We start from the raw sequence: 20,367 nt of genomic DNA on the forward strand, positions 1-20,367 counted from the left end.
TCTTTACAAATTTTAAAGTATTAGATTATGATAGTAAAAACAATTACCTACATAATGATGTACAGTGCAAAAAGTTATTGGTTCATAATAGGCTGTGCTTTATCCAGTAATTACACAAACCACAAGACCACATCAATAGCTTTGGAAGGCATCGGATGTTAAACACAATATTAATTTTAATGAAATACAGAAGACATTGGACAGTTGCAATATCTCTAATATAATTATCTTAAGAGTATGTACACAGATTTGTACCCTATTTAGAGGCTAATGAACCCATGAGGCTTGCAACTGATCTGTACACATCATTCCAAAGGATTGTACCTACTATGGAACATTGTCCAAACCTGACATGAAAAATTTGGCAGTTTATCTGATTCTAGTTAGTTACACAATTATAATAATTATTATGATCAACACACATGCATATATATATACACTCACCAGTGAGATTTTGTAACTGAATATATTGTGAAGCATTAGTTTCCAGTATCACTACACTGCAGGTGTATATGCCCTCATCTCCCTCCATCAGGTACATAAACTGGAGACTACTAGTGTAATTGTTACCACTACCACTGGTTGGGCTGATGGTCACTCTACTATCATTTGTAATAGTGTCTCCTCCAGGTCCCATCCAACTTATCAATACTAAATGTGGCTCTACTCCACTAACTGTACTCACTGTACACTGGATATCTTGAGGACTACCTACCATAGCTCCTTGTATAGGACCAGAAGGTGTTATACTGATTGCAGGAGTTGGAACTGGAAAGTTTATGTGAAGATAAAATTCATTTATATATTCTAAATTACCTATAACATCCAGTGTTACATTGTTATTGGACATAACTGGTGGACTAGTGTTGATCGCTACCTCACACTGGTACACTCTACCATCATCAGTTGTGCTCAATAATGGTATGTTGTAAAATGCTTCATACATAGCAAAAGTGTCATTTAACATGGCTATGTTTGCTCCCTCAATCATCTCCACTTGAAAGCCATCTCTACTCCATACAATATCCACTCTACTGGTGATACCTCTCACAGTAGTCACACTACACTCCAGTGTTAGTGACTGACCAACTATCTGAGCTTCCGTAACACTCAAGTTTACATTTGGAATAGGAACTAAGTAAAAAAAAATATTATTGGCGATTAGAGTTTATATATATATATATATTCCAATACAGTTGTGTGTGCAACATGCTCAAAGGTATTTTATTGCATAGAGCTATTATTGTTACAAAATGAAGTAGGAATTGAAGTGATAAAAGTAGTGAAACAGGATAACAGGATGATGGTGATACACACAGCTCTGTGGGAAAACTCCAGCATTGACATGTTATCACAATTCAAAATACTGTAGGGATTTCCCACATACTGTAGCTACTATAACACCATAATAATTATACCATCATTCATACATATGTATCTTTTGTTTCATTTTTTATCACTTGGATACAGTGCAGGGGTAGAGGAGTCACCTTTATTTAGGGGGGGGGGGGGGGGGGGGGGCTGGAGTGTAGCTAGGCTTATCCAGGGAATGACATGTCTTAGTGTGCAAAGCACACCAGCATGCCAATCTAGGGAGGTCTGGGGGCATGCCCCCAGGAAATTTTGAAAATTAGGCCCTCTGGGATTGAATCTGGCAGTGATTTTAGCAGTTGATCAGAATACTAATAGTATTAGTTTGATTGTTGTATTAGGGTGCCTGCTCTATTAGGGTATCTCCATCTTGAGGTATTTATATTAGCATCCAGTGGACTTGGTAGCAAAGCATTTGTATAGTTAGCTATTTGGTGTAATACAATCAGCATAATTGTTCAATGACAACTATAGATATTTTTATGGGGGAAGGGGGTAAGCCCCATCCATAATTTTTTTTGACAGGGCCCCCTCCGCTGCCCCCTGATACAGTGTACTTTACTTACACTATTTTTTAAAACTTTTTTATGATTATAGCATAGCTATGATATACACATGTGACTGCTCTATTAGAGTATCATACATTTATATAATGGTGACTGCTTTATTAGAGTATTTCGATCTAGCTGCTGATCTTGAGTGAACATCTGGTCTATGTGTCCAAAGCCCAAAAGCCATGGTAACCATTTCATGCTTTCTGCAGAGAAACTGATCATCAAAAAAGTGCTGCTAGAGTATTATAAGGAAGTGGTTACCATGTTTTGTTTTCTATAGCAAACCAATCATTATAAGTGCAACTGTGTACTCCCTCTTACAGTGGCATAACCACTTTTATAATTTTGTGGTGTTTATTATATGGCTCTTCTAAGGAAAGAAAGGTGTTGATATGGAAATTAATGCCTTGATATGGTTTCCTTGCATAAAGGAGATGATGACTAATAAGATTGGAGATAAAAGGTAAAGACAAGGTGCAGAGGGCATACCACTATCAAAGCCAAAAATCACACATGCCACGAGTAAGTTTGTTATCATGGCATGAAATTGTGTTTGTATGCTGTATGTTTGTAGTTTCTCTAGCCTTGCCACTATGGTCACACTGGCAGGCAGGCAGGCAGGCAGACAGACAGGTATCCCAAAATTGCAATTTCTTTAAATGGATACTTGTTGTTCTGTAAGAGACTAAGGTTTTTTTTAACACTCAATTTGATATCAGATATGCTACGACTTTTCCGTAAAAGTACTTTTCATCATGTAAAGAAATACTGTAATGATTTTTTATAGTAGCATTTGGGGAGACCATCTTGTTTTGGGTATATAGTGTATCGATGGTTGCATCATTGTTAGTAATTTACTGTACGTACCAGAAAGATTTCCTATTTCCATTGAATGTGATGCAGTAGTTTCTAGTATTTCAACATTACACTGATATATGCCTTCATCTCCCTCCGTCAGATAAGAGACATCAACAACGCTTGTAAAAGTACTACCACTATCAGTAATTGGACTGATGGTCACTCTACTATCATTTCTAATAGTGTCTCCTCCAGGTCCCATCCAACTTATCATTACTGAACTCAACTCCACCCCACTAACTGTACTCACTGTACACTGGATATCTTGACGACTACCTACCATAGCTCCTTGTATAGGACCAGGTGGGAACACAGTTACTGTAGGAGGAGGAACTACAGAACAACAAAATGTTACATAATGTAAATACAATTTTGAATTGCTGATATCAATAAAAGTTACCTGTGACATTTAATGTGATATTACTAATGGCCACAACTGGTGGATCAGTATTAATCACCATTTCACAATGATATAATCTATTTTCATCATCTGTACTCAATTGTATAATGTTGTACATGTTTGTTAGACTTGTTGAAGAAGGTGTTCTAATGGTTAAGTTAAGCTCCTCATTTCTTTCAAGTAAAGCACTATGATCACTGCTCCATACCACATCCACTCTACTGGTGATACCTCTCACAGTAATCACACTACACTCCAGTGTTAGTGACTGACCAACTATCTGAGTTTTGGGAGCAGTTACACTGATGCTATAAGGAGGTGGAACTAAAAGAAAGAAAAAAAGATAACATTAGGAATGATTTTGCGTTTTATGGTGAAATAGGTTAGAAATCCCTTTTCCTATAGCCAGGAGCAGTTCTAAGGGGGTTTCACCGGAAATAATTAATTTTTTTAATGAAAAAATTACTAAAACAGTAAGCAAATTTAAGTCTAAAACGAGGTGTATTACTTAAAAGATGGTTAAAACTGCTTCTCTCCAGCACAAAATTACTTCTCCTAAGCCTTAAACATGCCAGGCACTTCTAAAAGTAATTATCAATTGAATTCTGCAACTCTTTGATAATGTATCAAGGCTTTCTGTATAGACTTAGAGTGATAAGATTTACTGTGAAATGATTTATTAGGGTGTTTTTATTCATATTTAGCTAAAAGAACTGTTGGTGGACTTTTCTTGGGAAACCAGTCAGCAAATTTTCTAGAACCACCCCTGCCTACAGTTCATCTTTGAATTCTCCACCATATTTATGGGAATCTTCATCCCTTCCCAGGCTATGGGAGGTATTCGCTTACCAAGGATGGTTCTAAAAAATGTGTTGACTGGTTTCCAACACTAAGGTGGAGAAACAGTTAATTGCCTATCAGGGATGGGGTACTTTCTTTGGCATTGTAATTATAGTCTATTTAGCTAACTATGTATAAAATCACCCTAGCATAATCGTAACCCAGTCTGGGAAAAGGGGTCTTATCGTCTACTGTATACAAGGGTATCGAGAAATGCCAGTTTTAAGTATTTAGCGTGTTGTAGCTCGTCAATATTTGAGCTACGTGTACCAAATTTTCGCACGTTTTATGCCATTTCCTTACCTTCCAGAGCATCCAATGTTCAAGTAGCCAGCAGCTAAGTTTCCTGCCGTTTTAGATAGTTTTTAAATCAAGCTTTGATGTATCAGGTGAGCTCCAAAAAGGAAGGGAGGCGGGGTCCTGGAAGGAGGGCAAGAGACTGTTTTAAAAATTGTAAAGGAAGGTGTAGGGATGAATTAGGCCAAGTTATGGGCCGTTCAGGTATCAAAACTGGCTTAAATGAAAAGAAATTTACAATATAGGCCTTTATTCAACACCACGGAGCTGTATAGCCACATACAGCCACCCTCAGGCTGACCAGAGCTCCATTAATGCCCCACACCACATGTACAGATCGCTACTGAGCTTGGGAAAAACAGCCAGCAAAACCAGACCACTCAAGTCTAGCTGATTTTAATTGTACAGTTTATTCATGTAGCTTTGTGTTCTTGGTGAAAAATTAAATCTGCTGACATGGGCGATGAGACCTGTTTTCCCAGACTGGGTCACAATTATGTTTACAGTTGAATGTTACCATTCCAGGCCAAGATTTGATGCCTTATTGAATAGTTGCAGAAATTACAGTATGATACTGCATAGCATAAATATTTTGAGGTGGAATATTTTCAAGGTTGAGCAAGATAAGAATAAAAAAAAATTGCGGATTTGCAAACAATAATAATATGGAGGTCTAAATTGTTCAGGATAAAATTTTCACTGTTAATTAACACTCAAAAATCTCAAAAAAATTTCCCACATTTAAATTATATGGAATTATTTTTAGAGGCATTTAACATGCGGGAGAAGCAATTTTGGATAATTTCATGGCAGAGAGAAGCAATTTATGTAAAGTGATCACTAAATGTTACTAAATAAACTTGGTTTTAGACTTAAACTTGGCTTTTATTGTCTTAATTTTTTGATTTTCAAAAATCTGACTGGTTTAGTAGTTTCTGGAAACCGGTGTAACCCCATTAGAACTGTGCCTGCATAGGTGCCTAGCTAAAGGACTGATTAGATATCAAATGACATCCTCTCCTGCCACATCAACTTTGTGAACTACCACTAAATTCCAATACAAACTACAAGTCAACTACCTGATGACAAAATAGCTAGTCATACTCATAACTGGCATGACAGCACAATATCTTGCGTAGTAATGTTAAAAATTAAGCCGAGAAAGTCATAAGGTGTCAAACATTACTGTCACTTCATTTGGTATACAGTTATTTACAGCTGCTTACCTGTTAAGTTGCCAACTTCAATTATCTGTGATTCATATGTTTCCAGTATCATCACATTACAAGTATATATACCCTCATCTCCCTCCATCAGGTAGGTGAACCTCAGTGTGCTGATGTAGTCATTATCAATAGATGTGATTGGATCAATGATAACTCTACTATCATTAACTATGATATTTCCTTTGGGGCTTGTCCATAACATCACTACTGAATTAAAGAACACTCCTCTAACAGTACCCACTGTGCAATGTATCTCTTGGGGACTACCCACCATACCACCTTCAATTGGACTGAAAGGAACTATGTCAAGGATGGGAGCTGGCACTATAATGAAAATTCAACGTCCATAACAGTAGTTACTTTCAACTATTTAATATTTACCGGTGACATCGAGTGTGACATTACTAGCTGCTGTAACTGGTGGACTACTGTTGATCACTACTTCACATTGGTAAGGTTTATCTTCATCATCTGTGTTCAACTCAGGGATGAGTACAGAAGCACTATATAGTGCCGAATTGTCACTTAAGACTGTTGCATTTATTCCTGATATAGTTTCTATTACTACACCATCAACACTCCACACAATATCCACTCTACTGACAATCCCTCTGACAGTGTTTACACCACAGTCTAGCATTAATGGTTGGCTCACTATCTGAGTATCAGGAGCAGATGGTACTATACTATGTGGAATAGGAACTGCAAAAGAAACATTATGAGTATTTGATTTGAAAATAACTAGTGTAGCTACACAAACATAATCATGTATTCAAACAGATAATATTGTTTGGTTACTACAGTAAATGATTTACTGATAATTGTTTGATTATTTCATAAACTAAAAAGGAATTGGGATTGCTAAATTGGTTAACGTTCATCAAACTAACACAATAGCACAAACAAACATGCTAATAACTACGTAATTGATTGCTTTTCTTGTAGTTCTGTACTCAAATGAGAATACATTATGATATCTGTTCAAAACAGTTGAAGTTTTCATTGAAAACTAAAGGCTTCCTACACTATTATTTGTATATCACTATTGACTAGTATAATTCCTGTGGTTACAAGATATAACATAGCATTGCTTTAATAAATTAACAATAGATTTTACTATATTCAAAAACATGAGCCTGAGCCTTTCAGAACTGAAGCAATTCAGTCTTAACAGTATGTAGCACTAAAACACCACACTTTTTTTTAAATTTATTGTAGTAAAACCTCACGATACAAATAAAAATGTTAGCTAAACACAAAACGCTGAATGTTTTTTAGTACAGTGTGCCAGCTAGGCCACCAGCCAGAAACTTCTCCTTGCAAAATCATATCAGTGCTGGAAGGCCATTCTACATATAGGCAGCTGTAGCCAGCCAACTGCAGTTAAATCTATTAATTTAAAAATGTGGAGCATATACCCTTGTAACATCTGGTAGCTAAGTGACTTCATTTAAAATGCTACTGTACCATACAATAAAACATATCCAAGGAGAGAATAGGGCATACAAAAACTAACCAGTAAGATTGCTTATTTCAATGTAGTCCGATGCAGTTGTTTCTAATATCATCACATCACATTGGTAAATTCCTTCATCACCCTCCATGAGATATGCAAACTGCAGAGTACTGATGAAATCTATGTCACTAGAGCCTGTAGTTGGATCAATGGTCACTCGACTATCACTCATGATAACTCCTTCAGGTCCAGTCCAAACAACATCGACTGAGTTTAGTTCAACTCCACTAACTGTAGTCACTGTACAGTGTAGTGGTTGATGACTACCAACCATATCTCCTTGTATTGGGCCAAATGGTACGATGGTAATTGTAGGAGGAGGAACTAAAAGAACACATCACATATACACATTAATAATAAATACATAAAACAATTTTGCTTTACTTACCAGCAACATCCAAAGTGACACCACTGCTTGCTACTACTATTGTATCAGCATTGATTACTATTGTACACTCATATATGCCACTATCATCATCTGTGCTCAGTAGTGGGACAGTGTATGAGCTCTCAAATAAAAGAGAGTTCTCTAATTCAGAGGTGACATTTAGATCTTCAATTGTAACAAAGTTTGACCCATTTCTAAGGCTCCACACGATATCCACTCTGCTGGTGATACCTCTCACAGTAGTCACACTACACTCCAGTGTTAGTGACTGACCAACTATCTGAGTGCTGGGAGCAGTCACATTGACAGTGTCAGGCATGGGAACTACACATAGAAGAGTGAAACATTGATTACTAAAGTATAATACACTATTACTATTAAATAAGAATTAATAGTATAAGCAAAACACTGTACATCTACCACTATTTCTTTTATTCATTGTTGTAATACATAGCCACTGTAGAAACTCAGCACAGATTGAAAATTGCACATGGCGTTTACCTTGTCTGCATACAGATTATTTTCATACAATAAATGCTAGGATCTTACCAGTAATATTACTTAGCTCAATAAGATTCAAAGCATTGGTTTCAAGTATCTCCACATTGCACGTGTATCTTCCTTCATCTCCCTCCATCAAGTAGACAAACTGAAGAGTACTAGTGTATTCATATCCACTACCACTGGTTGGGCTGATCATTATTCTACTATCATTTGTAATAGTGTCTCCTCCAGGTCCCATCCAACTTATCATAACTACATTTGGCTCTACTCCATCAACCACATTCACTGTACACTGGATATCTTGAGCACTACCTATCAAGGTACCTTGTACAGGACCAGATGGGGAAATTGTGACCACAGGAACAGGAACTGTGAAGCAAAAAAGTATTTCATATACATGGATATTTTGGCACATACCAGTGACATCCAATGTGATAGTGTTATCAACAACTACTGGTGGATCATCTGTGATTATTATAGCACAGTGGTATGTTCTGTTATCATCCATTGTACTAAGAAGTGTAATATTATAAGATGCTGCATATTCCACCAAGTTATCAGACAGTGCAATAGGAGAGACTCCCTCAATTCTCAAAAGCTCTACACCATCATCTCTACCCCACACAATGTCAACTCTAGGGGTAATTCCACTAGCAGTGATCACGCTGCACTCCAGTATTAATGGCTGTCCAACTGTCTGAGTGTCAGGAGTAGTTACAGTCACAGTAGTTGAATTAAGAACTGTTATGATAAAAGATATGAAAGCATGAATATTACTATTGCTAGCAAGAATCAGTCATTGAGGTAGCTTTGACCCTACTATACTTGAATTTTAAAAACTTATTTTATAAGCAGATATTATAAAGAAATATACAATAGGAGAATATTAATAAGCTGTGTATGGGCTCCATAGTATACATATGTACAACATTACGTGCTATTAATGTCATAATTATAAATAATGGATCATAAAAATTAATGCTAGTGCTTGTTTCTACAATGTCAATAAAAGTTTTTGTGATACACTTTATCACACCATATGACATCTAATACAGTTATTTATCGGTCTAGTTAAGATTGTTGTTTGATGTTTAGGACCTTTCATTTCACTTGTGGACAATTAATAAAGCAAATTACAATCCATTATTGTGGCACAAACTGCAAGAAAAACAGCAAAAAAGCTGACGTTTAATCCCTACATAAGTCATATCCATGACTGAAGTAGGGATAAATATCCATTAGTATATCTGCAGGTGTATTATAGCTAAGTGACTTCCCTATGATACCTAATCAAACTTAAAGAAAATTCCAAATTTTTCCTTGTAATTGTTCGTTTACTCATAATTATGACCGGTCAAAATGCAAATACTACATCAAAAGAAAGAATAGTGCCAGGCATATCATAAAATTAATATTGCACGTGAATGCACACGCCAACCCTAAATTGAGTGGTTATTACACTTTGTTTTCAGCTATATTCAGTCTGTTACACAGCATTACAAATGAATAACAGTATGAGAAACACCTCTGCAACCAATCCAGTCACTACAGAAAATACGGACGATTCCTGATATTCAGCACAATGATACCACTATGTGCTACTGTGAATCAACACCTAGCATTGTCAGCAAAAGAAATGGGACACAAAGGAAAGTCCAGTGTATGTACTGCAAAGCAACAGTCAGACTGAGGTGATATCTACATAACAATGAAAAACTAAAGCCCATATCCTTAGTTGTTATTACATTACACTGGTCTGAACACATCAGTTAATTAGTCAGTCAGTCAGTCAATCAGCATAAAATTCCACTGAATAAGAAAAAAATTAGCAAGCATTTCAGGTAACACTGAAGGGACTTTTAGGCTTTACCAATACTGCGAAGACAATTGTGAGGCTGGTTTCTGGGCAATATTTTTTATGAGAAGTGTAAACCTCCATGATCCCTATTATACTGTACTATCATACTGTATGATACCTTCACAATAAGGAATTTTAATGCAATCTCCATTAGCCAAAACCTGTCCATTTGGACAAAAGCATCCTTCAACACAACCATGACCACAATCCACATTATATGCATCACATGTCTGAGGGCACACAGGTCCACATTGTTGAAATATCATGCCTTGTGGGCAGTTAGCAGCTAGAATGAAATAAGTAAGAAATCAAACATGACTTTCAATAAATATGTACAACTTACGGCAAAGAAAATTTCTCCAGTTATTAATGAATACACCATTAAATGCACACACTGCAGCATATGTGGACAAACTATTACAGTAACAATCCTCTCTTTCTTCTTCACCACACAAGCAATAGTCTGATATACAACTGTCAATGAAATAGGCGGGATCCACCACACTATTACACACATTGAATACACTGTTCATGAGTTCATTACATCGTGATTGTGCTGCTGTCATGATCATTGCTGGACAAATTGGTGGAGGTTGTAGTTCCCCACATGTTGATGATGTGTTAGCATACAACCAGCTACTACCAAATTCATTTTCTGAAGTAGACACTGAACCATCTGGAAGCATAAAATCATCACTAGCATCATTGTTATAGTTCCCACACAGTCCACACAATTGTCCCTGCCAACTACTAGATACAGAAATATCAACTCTATGTGATCCATCCCAATATACTGAAACTGGAAACCCAATTGAGAGTGAAATATATGGATGCCCTCCTGTCCTTGATACTACTATGCCATTAGATTCATACACTATTCCATCTTCAGTGCTTGGGGTAAGTACACCATTGATTGCAATTGTTCCACCTCCACCTCTAGCAAGACGTACCTCAAGACCTTCATCAGGAAGGATTACTCTCACAGCACTTGTAGCTGATACATAAGAATTGATGGCAGTATTAGAAGCTGTAATGATGAAGTCACTGTTATTACATGGTTGTGTGAGAACGTATTCACAATCTCCTTGAAAGTCAAATGAGTGAGAATCAAATGTCACATAATGAGGGTCACCAAAGGCATAACAAACAGAACCACCTGTCAAGCATATTTGTGGTGTGCAGTCAAAATAACCTCCCTGACAAGTACATCTTGTGGTACAGTTTGGTTGTATCACATCTCCAAGTGTATATTGAACTCCCATATGAGTGCAGTATAGCGCTACAGGAAAGATATATTATAATCTAGAAATTTGGTTCTATACAAGTATACGTAACTTAAAAGCAATCAAAACTAGCCTATTAACATTAATAACAAGTAGAAGGAAAAATTAGGAAGATTAGGGATCAAAGAACAAAAAAGCAGGGAAACAAGGGAACAGCTAAAAAGTTGTGAAACAAGGGAAGTTGCCTATACCTGCAGATATACTAGTGGATATCTAATCCCTACTGTTCAGTCTATAACCATGGCTGAATTAGGGATTAGATGTCCATTAGTATATCTGCAGGTATAGGTAACCTCCCTTGGTTCACAACTTTTTAGCTGTTCCCTTGTTTCCCTGCTTTTTTGTTCTTTGATCCCTAATCCAGTTTAAAATTCCTAATTTTTCCTTCTACTTGTTTGTTTACTTTTTAAATAACACAATTATGACTACTGAATCCACGTGTACCACATTAAAAGAAAGAATGGCACCAGGCATTCCATAAAATAATTTTGCATCTGAATGCGCACCCCAATAATCAATTACGCACTGAAAAGTGAGGTGGCCATTATGCTTCGTTGGTACTGTAGCTACAGTATGTTCTGCTCATTACACAGCATTACAAATGAAAAACAGTACAAGAAACTTCTTGCAATGAATCCAGTTGCTACGGAAAATGTGGGCGAAAAGCATGACACAGCTAGAGGGAAACCGTATCGTGCTATCGCAAATCGACACCTTGCGTTGTCAGCAAAAAGAACTGGAACACAAAGGAGGACAAAGGTAAGTCCATGACTGCGGTTGGCGAAAAGGCATGTCTTGGGATGAAGCGTGAAAAAATCAAGCCCGTAGCCTTCGAGTTATGCTTGGCTGAAGGCATCGGTTAGTTAGTTAGTTAGTCAGTCAGAATTCTGTTAAATAGAAAATTTTTAAAATTCCGTAGAAACTTGTTGGAAGGGTTTGGGGTCACTCTGAAGGCATTTTTGGGCTTGGCTATGCCTAACCAATACTGCCAAGCTATTATGAATCCCTACGTCATCATATAGTACAGTACTACTGTATATTAGGGATCATGCAGTTTTAGGCTTTCTTGCCCAAAAATATCACCCTAAACCAGCCTCAAATTTTCTTGCTAACTAGAAATATAAGAAATTCAGACTACCAGCAGAAATTTTTCCGAGCTAAGCTTTAATTTGCAAAAAAAATGGACCTACATGTAGCACACATAACTCACTGCATGCATGGTATCTTATGAGCATAATTGGACATAATGGGAACAATCTTCAAAACCAGATTTGATATACATAATAGACCCATACCAGCAGAGCATGTTAAAACTACATTAAGCTACAATACATTTATCAAAGTTTTAACCAGTATATATCTTAAACTTTAATGCACACATTACACATTTTGAGAGAAAAACCACCTCACAACGATCTTTACCATTCCTGGTCCAATACAAAGGTCATGCTCCACACTCAAAACAAAAATTGGTTACATAATGGTTGGTAACGCAGACATCAGCTAACTAGGAAGTGTTACATAACAGTTGGTAACATGGATGTGTTTGGGATTTGCCTGATATGTACACCCTTTCCCTTAGGCTCTGCATGCTCGGGGCATTGGGAATACATGCCCACCCTTGGGCATCATGTGTACATGTGCATCTTCGGACATCGGGTGCACAGATCTGGCAAAGCCCTCACTGCCATGTTACAACTACAGTATAGTATAACTTGTATTTGAGAGAATGCATGTTAATTGTACCTTCACAGTCAGAAGAGTTAATACAAATTCCATTTGATAAAACTTGTCCACTTGGACAGAAACATCCTTCAACACAACCACCATGGCAATCTGTATCTTCATTAGTATCACATGTCTGAGGACACACAGGACCACATTGCTGATATACCATGCCTTGTGGACAGCTAACAGCTATATTAAAATGACACAAATTTAACCCAATTCTATAAGCTAGTTGAATTACACTTACAACAAGAGAAATCCCTCCAGTTAGGAATAAAGACTTCATTTAATGCACAAACTGCTGCATAAGTAGACAAACTATTACAGTAACACGCTTCCCTTTCTTCCTCACTACACAGACAGTAATCTAACATGCAGCCATCAATGTACACTGTAGGATCTACCACACTATTACACACACTAAAGACACTGTTAGTGAGTTCATTGCATCGTGACTGTGCTGCTGTCATGATACTTGCTGGACAAGGAGGTGGAGGTTGTAATTCACCGCATGTGGCTGACGTATTGGCATACAACCAACTAATACCAAATTCATTAACTGAAGCAGTCATTGAACCATCTGGTAACATAAAATCATCACTAGCATCATTGTTGTAGTTCCCACACAGTCCACACAATTCTCCCTGCCAACTACTAGATACAGTAATGTCAACTCGATGTGACCCATCCCAATTTATTGCAACTGGTAAGCCAATTGTTAGTAGAACATATGGGTGCCCACCTGTCCTTATTACTTCTACTCCACTAGAACGATGTACCACACTGTCTCCATTGTTTGACTGAAGTACACCATTAATTGTGATTGTTCCACCTTCACCTCTTGTGAGATAGATTTCTAGTCCTCTACTAGGAATAGTCACTCTCACAGCACTGGTAACTGATACATAAGAATTGATGGCAGTGTTTGAAGCTGTAATGATGAAATCACTACCATTGCATGGTTGTGTTAGAATGTATTCACAGTCTCCCTGAAAATCAAAGGTGCGCAAGTCAAAAGATCCATAATGAGGATCTCCCCAAGCAAAGCAAGTTCCTCCATCAAGCACACATCTTTGTGGTTTGCAGTCAAACTCTTCTCCTTGGCAAGTGCATCTTGTGGAGCAGTTAGGTTGTATAACATCTCCAACTCTATAACGGACTCCCATATGAGTGCAGAAGAGTGCTGCAGTGAATATAATAAGACAACTCGTTACATTTAAAACATCATGAACAAAACATTATGATTGCTATGAAGTTGTTAGTACTGTAATTTTGTATCTGTGATTGAAACATATCAGATTGCAGTATTAAATGACATCAAATTACAATGTGCATACACCCTCCTTATTCATACCCACATGTGCAACCCTTTCCATGCTACTGCATATTACGTGGATTAATTTCAAATTGATTTATAATATGTCACAAATATATGTGACCCAGTCTGGGAAAACTGGTCTTATTGCCTGTTTTTTGAATTTCCGGTTTTAAGTATTCAATGTGTTGTATGCAGTTCGCCAATGGTTGAAGCTATGTGTACCAAATTTTCACATGTTTCACACCAATTCCTTACCTTCCAGACCATCCACTGTACATTTAGCCAACAGCTACATTTCCTGCTATTTTATATACTTTAACTCTATGTTGACTGTACCAGGCGAGCTCCAAAAGGGGTGGGTGGTGGGGGCCGGAGGAGGGCAAGAGGTTGTTTGAAAAAATAAAGAGGAAGGTGTAGGGATGCATTAGGCCAAGTTATGGGTCATTCAGGTCTCAAACCTGGCTAAAATCAAAGAAGACAGGTCTTTATTCAACACCACGGAGCTATACAGCCATCTCCAGGCTAACCAGAGCTCCATTAGGGCCCCAGATGGCTAGCATGGATCGCTACTGTGCTTGGGAAAAACAGCCAGCAAAAGCAGACCACTCAAGTCTAGTTGATATTGATTATGAAATTTGATAGTTAATTCGTGTAGCTTTGTGTTCTTGGTGAAAAGTCAAATCTGCTGTCATGGGAAATAAGACCGGTTTTCCCAGACCCAGTCACATATATGCAAACTGAACTTTTTTTCATGAAAATTCTTTCCATGGCTACTAGTGTAATTTTTTAGGGAAACACATACATGTGTAGGGTCTGGGAATTTTTTTCTGCAATCTTCACAGTTTAGTTACATGTTTTTGACTCCCTGTATTCACAGGCTTTAAGCCTTCTCACAGGTCCCTAGTGGGGTAGAATGTGTACAACAGAAAAGACAAAGAGGAGCCTAGTCATATAGAATAATATGCCACTTTCACACCTCACTTCAAAGGGAAGAGAAGTTGTACAAATTCCATATATCTCTGCTATCAGTGCTCAGGAATGCATTAATAAGAAATGGAAATAGAACATCAAAAATATAGTCCTTTTAGGAGGGAATATATATTTGATATACTACCTCCATTTTTCATTAATGCATTCCAGGAATTCTCAGAAATCACTAGATTTCTTTGATGAAACTGTGTTATCTCCTCTGCTTTTATATACTTCACAGGATCGATTGTGAGTTTTAGTTTTATAAAGGTGATCCAGAGTTAACCCGTGGACATGGAAAAGAAGTGTCTTATTGAATGACGAAGGCAACAGGTTGGTTTATATTGCTGTTTTGAAACTTTTGATTACAATAGACACCTGGTGCAGTGTCACATATAGCACTGGGCATGATGCTTTGGACAATAGTGTTGGATACCTTTGTTTATTCATGACTAGTAAAGTAAGTACTGTAGTGCACTTAAAACATCATTATGAGCTTATGTGTTTCTGCTTTGTATTACTGTTTTGATTGATAATAGACACCTGGGGCAATGTCATAGATAGCACTGGGCGTGGTGCTTAAATGATTTCGCTATTAGTAAAGTAAGTACCTTAATGCACTTAAAATATTATTAAGAGGCTTTTTGTACATAATTGCATACCCACAATTGAAGAGTTTACATGCTCATGTTGATATGTATATTTACATTCGGCCTCAGCAATGCCTTGTCTTACATTCAGTACATTATCTACAATTGAAATTAAGATGGCTCATATAAATACACTCGCAAAGTTTCCCACACTTGGCAGTGAGTCAGCCAAGTGAAATACAATAGCTGTAATATGGGCACTTGTGATTTTCCTTAAATATACGCAGGCTTGTGGCTGTCGGACTTGTGCGTATATTTTAGGTAAATCACTTGTACCCGTGTTACAACTATTACTTAACTATGTGTGGTTATGCTGCTATATGGTCACCATTTCTGCATGGCATTTTAAAAGTGTACACTGAATTCTTAATGTGAGTGGGTTCTTTAGTGTATTTATTTAGCATACTTTTAATTTCGGTGAAAATACCGTAATTGAGACATTCTCTCTTACTTTGTTCAATTGTGCCACCCTAAATGTTGAAGCACTTTTACTATTTAGTGCGAAGTTGCTCTCCTCTGTCTGTCACTTTATCAATCCTAGATCCTATTTGGCCACCGCTTTTTCACTATGTTATTACTATTGAAAAGGCAGTAATGACTAGTTCATTAGAGTTAGATCCAAGGCTGAATTCAGAACATGAGTCAATGATTAAATCTTCACTATTTGTTCACAGTTGCACTTCTGTTTTCTGCATATAAAGTGTGTTTTACGCATGTGAGTGTGTCTGTTGTGATACTGTACAGTACAGGTACATGTATAGCATGTGTATTATCAGGTTTTACAGAGATTTTACACACAGTTCTGGGAACACAGGTTAGACAATATATTTACAATGCATGCCTATTTTTGAAAAGTACCTTGACAATCTTCTGCACTTATACATTGTCCATTTGAAAAAACTTTTCCACTTGGACAGAAACATCCTTCAACACAACCACTGCTACAATCTACACTTTCATCCATATCACATGTCTGAGGGCAAACAGGACCACATTGTTGATATACCATGCCTGATGGACAGGTGACAGCTACAGAGGCATAGAAAATATATAGTGGATTTTCGTGTATCATGAAAAAGGATGGACTTACGGCAAAATAAATTCCTCCAATCAGGAATTATGATGCCACTAGATGCACATGCAGCTGCATATGCTGACAGACTGCTACAGTAGCACTCTTCTCTCCTTTCTTCGCTGCACAAACAGTAATCTAGCATGCAGCCATCAATAAAATGTGTGGGATTTACAATACTATTGCACACACTAAAGACACTGTTAGTGACTTCATTACATCGTGATTGTGCAACTGTCATCACACTTGCTGGACAAGCTGGTGAAGGTGGTGGTACTCCACATGTTGATGATGTGTTGGCATACAACCAGCTACTACCAAATTCATTAACTGAAGTAGTCATTGAACCATCTGGTAGCATAAAATCATCACTAGCATCATTGTTGTAGTTTCCACACAGTCCACACAATTGTCCCTGCCAACTACTAGATGCAGATATGTCAAATCTCCATGATCCATCCCAACTTATGGCTAGAGGGAACCCGATAGTAAGCAGAACATACGGACGTCCACCTGTCCTCAACACTTCTACACCATTAGAGCGGTGTACCACTCTGTCTCCATTATTTGGTTGTAATACACCATTGATTATGATTGTTCCACCTTCACCTCTTGTAAGATAGATTTCTAGTCCTCTGCTAGGAACAATGACCCTAACAGCACTTGTAACTGCTACAGTAGGATTAAATGTCCAAAGTGTATTTGAGCCTGTAATGATGAAGTCATCACTGTTACATGGACGTGATAGTATGTATTCACAATCTCCTTGAAAGTCAAATGTGTGAGAATCAAATGATCCATAATGAGGGTCTCCCCACCCATAACAAGTTTGACCATCAACCAAACATCTTTGAGGCTTGCAATCAAAGTATCCTCCCTGACAAGTACATCTTGTGGTACAGTTTGGCTGTATCACATCTCCAAGTGTGTATCGAACACCCATATGAGTACAGTACAGTGCTACAAAAGTAAACAAGCAGGTTTCTATAATATATGGATTTTACAATAACTGCATGTGCATACTGTACGTAGTTTAAAGAGTAACATTATATACAGGATGGAATTTCATGCATTATAAGCTGCATGTATCATTGTTTACCAAACACACAAGAAGCACAGTTCTATTAAATACAGAAATGCATGCACTCCTAAATGTATACAATGAAGGAAACAATGGTAGATTACTGAATCCATAGGATAATATGTAATATAACAGGAGGCAGTGAGATAACTGTAATTTACAAATAATTGATGGAAGAGACATAAATAATTATTATTGTTGATATTAAGAGAAGGGCACAAGTGGCACATTTATATCCTTTTCCCACTACCTTACCCTCCTCAGTCTAGAATCATTTACATGGAACTCATCATATTTGGGTCATATAAGCTCACTCTGCATTAACTTACCGTAATATTGTTACAATCGCTGTATTTTTAATCTTGTTTGGTACATATGTACATGTAACTACTTTTTGTCCAGCCATTTTTAAACCGGGTGCTTTCCCAGAGCTGGCCACAGGCTGGCTGTGGATAGTTTCTTGAAATTTGCTTTGAGAAAATGTATGTATGTCAGTCTGTAAGCCTGTAAGTTTGTGTGTGAGAACTGAGAAAACGTTATTTTACTGTATATCTGTAAAGTTTTGCGTGTTTGTTTTCTGTATCTGCATACAGTAAGCAAATGTTTCATGCTAAAAGCAGCAAGTATGGGAGAACTGAAGGCTGTAAAGTGCTTTTGAATGAGTCAAGAATGTATATTTTCCAATGTGCTACATGTCCTTTCCATGCACATACAAAAAGCAGCTTAATGATCCGTCTATAAGAAAACATGATGGACAAATTACAAAAACAGTCAGGAATACACATCATTTGTGATTAACAAAGTCTAGCATGGGATTTAAGTGTGAATGCTGTGTGCTTTTTAATTATAGGTGTATACCTTGGCATTGAGACACATTGATACAATGTCCATTTGATAAAACTTGTCCACTTGGACAGAAACATCCTTCAACACAACCACCACTACAATCTGTATCTTCATCAGTATCACATGTCTGAGGACACAATGGACCACATTGTTGATATATCATACCTGATGGACAGGTGATAGCTACAAAAGAATATATTGTAGTAAATATAGTATGTATATGCATGTACTAAAATGCTGACTTACGACAAAGAAAATTTCTCCAGTTTGAGATAATAACACCATTAGATGCACATGATGCTGCATACGATGACAAACTATTACAGTAACAATCCTCTCTTCTTTCATCACTGCATAAACAGTAGTCCAGTACACACCCATCAATAAAAGCTGTAGGATCTACCACACTATTGCAAACACTAAATACACTGTTCATTAGTTCATTACATCGTGATTGTGCAACTGTCATATCACTTTCTGGACAAGGTGGTGTGGGTGGTGGTATTCCACAGGTGGGTGATGTTTGAGCATACAGCCAACTGGTACCAAATTCATTTTCTGAAGTTGTCACCAAACCATCTGGAAGCATAAAATCATCACTAGCATCATTGTTGTAGTTCCCACACAGTCCACACAATTGTCCCTGCCAACTTGTAGACACAGAAATGTCAACTCGCCATGATCCATCCCAGCGTATTCCTACAGGATATGAAATTGTTAGCAGAACAAACGGATTTCCACCAATTCTTAGTATTTCTATCCCACTGGAACGATGTACTACTTCATCACCATTATTTGGCTGCATTATGCCATTAATTGTGATTGTTCCACCTGCAAGATAGATTTCCAATCCTCTGCTTGGAACGATCACTCTCACTGCACTTGTAACTGATACAGTAGGGTTAAATGACCACAGTGTGTTTGAAGCTGTAATAATAAAGTCATCACTGTTACATGGTCGGGATAGCACATATTCACAATCTCCTTGAAAGTCAAATCTCTTTGAGTCAAATGATCCATAGTGAGGATCTCCTGATGCATAACAAGTGGGTCCATCAACCAAGCATCTTTGTGCACTGCAATCAAAATACCCTCCTTCTTGACAGGTACATCGTGTAGTGCAGTTGGGCTGAATAACATTTCCAATCGTATGCCGTATTCCATTGTAAGTGCAGAATAGTGCTGTATGGTATGAAGTAATATCACGGGTATTAACAAGTGGACACACGTAACAATGAGATATCAAGACACACAATATTGTGTCATGCAGCCAAGTGACAAACAAGTTTGTATAATATTATTACAGAAAACCAATGTTTTCAGGCATCTGTAACTCGGTAGTCCTCATTTTTGCTTCTGAGGATGGGGCACCTCCTTTTCCAAGTTTAAGGCAAATATTCCTGTTATCACTAAAATATGCATCAAAGGTTACTTGTAAAAAGTGAAGAAGCTGTAGAAATTTTTGAGCATGAACTCTCTACATGTAGCTTTAATAATACATCACAATGCTATCCACTGTACCACCACTGCCAGCTACTGTATGTACCAGTACTCTGAATTTTTGATATAGTTACAGTATATGTAAGACATCAGCAAAGTGGTCTAGCT

At 37.4% G+C, this 20,367-nt stretch overlaps 3 protein-coding genes across 3 annotated transcripts in view; all 3 read right to left on the reverse strand.

The window, feature by feature from the left end:
- The window catches only part of LOC136258264 (uncharacterized), a 41,866-nt gene extending 38,567 nt beyond the window's left edge, over nt 1-3,299 (reverse strand). Inside the window, exons 1-4 of the mRNA XM_066051598.1 lie at nt 3,184-3,299; nt 2,793-3,116; nt 817-1,134; nt 445-768 (exon numbers count right to left, since the gene is read on the reverse strand). Of these exons, the coding sequence (XP_065907670.1) occupies nt 445-768; nt 817-1,134; nt 2,793-3,116; nt 3,184-3,244 (1,027 nt within the window). The 5' untranslated portion in view covers nt 3,245-3,299. The remainder of the gene's footprint in view (nt 1-444; nt 769-816; nt 1,135-2,792; nt 3,117-3,183) is intronic.
- Nucleotides 3,300-5,391: 2,092 nt separating this feature from the next.
- Nucleotides 5,392-7,336, reverse strand: LOC136264008 (uncharacterized). Its single transcript, XM_066058710.1, has 4 exons — nt 7,063-7,336; nt 5,928-6,248; nt 5,547-5,870; nt 5,392-5,399 (listed from the first exon to the last, which is right to left on the reverse strand). Exons 1-4 carry the CDS (start codon nt 7,334-7,336, stop codon nt 5,392-5,394), a joined length of 927 nt encoding a protein of 308 aa, XP_065914782.1.
- Nucleotides 7,337-7,609: 273 nt separating this feature from the next.
- On the reverse strand, nt 7,610-19,923 carry LOC136264093 (IgGFc-binding protein-like). Its single transcript, XM_066058813.1, has 13 exons — nt 19,851-19,923; nt 19,006-19,791; nt 18,772-18,942; nt 16,851-17,792; nt 16,619-16,789; nt 13,071-14,006; nt 12,842-13,012; nt 10,156-11,091; nt 9,931-10,098; nt 8,372-8,695; nt 8,000-8,323; nt 7,724-7,774; nt 7,610-7,668 (listed from the first exon to the last, which is right to left on the reverse strand). Exons 1-13 carry the CDS (start codon nt 19,921-19,923, stop codon nt 7,610-7,612), a joined length of 5,112 nt encoding a protein of 1,703 aa, XP_065914885.1.
- Nucleotides 19,924-20,367: the final 444 nt, after the last annotated feature.

The sequence above is a fragment of the Dysidea avara genome, chromosome 1, assembly GCF_963678975.1.
Source record: "Dysidea avara chromosome 1, odDysAvar1.4, whole genome shotgun sequence".
Taxonomy (NCBI): Eukaryota; Metazoa; Porifera; class Demospongiae; order Dictyoceratida; family Dysideidae; genus Dysidea; species Dysidea avara.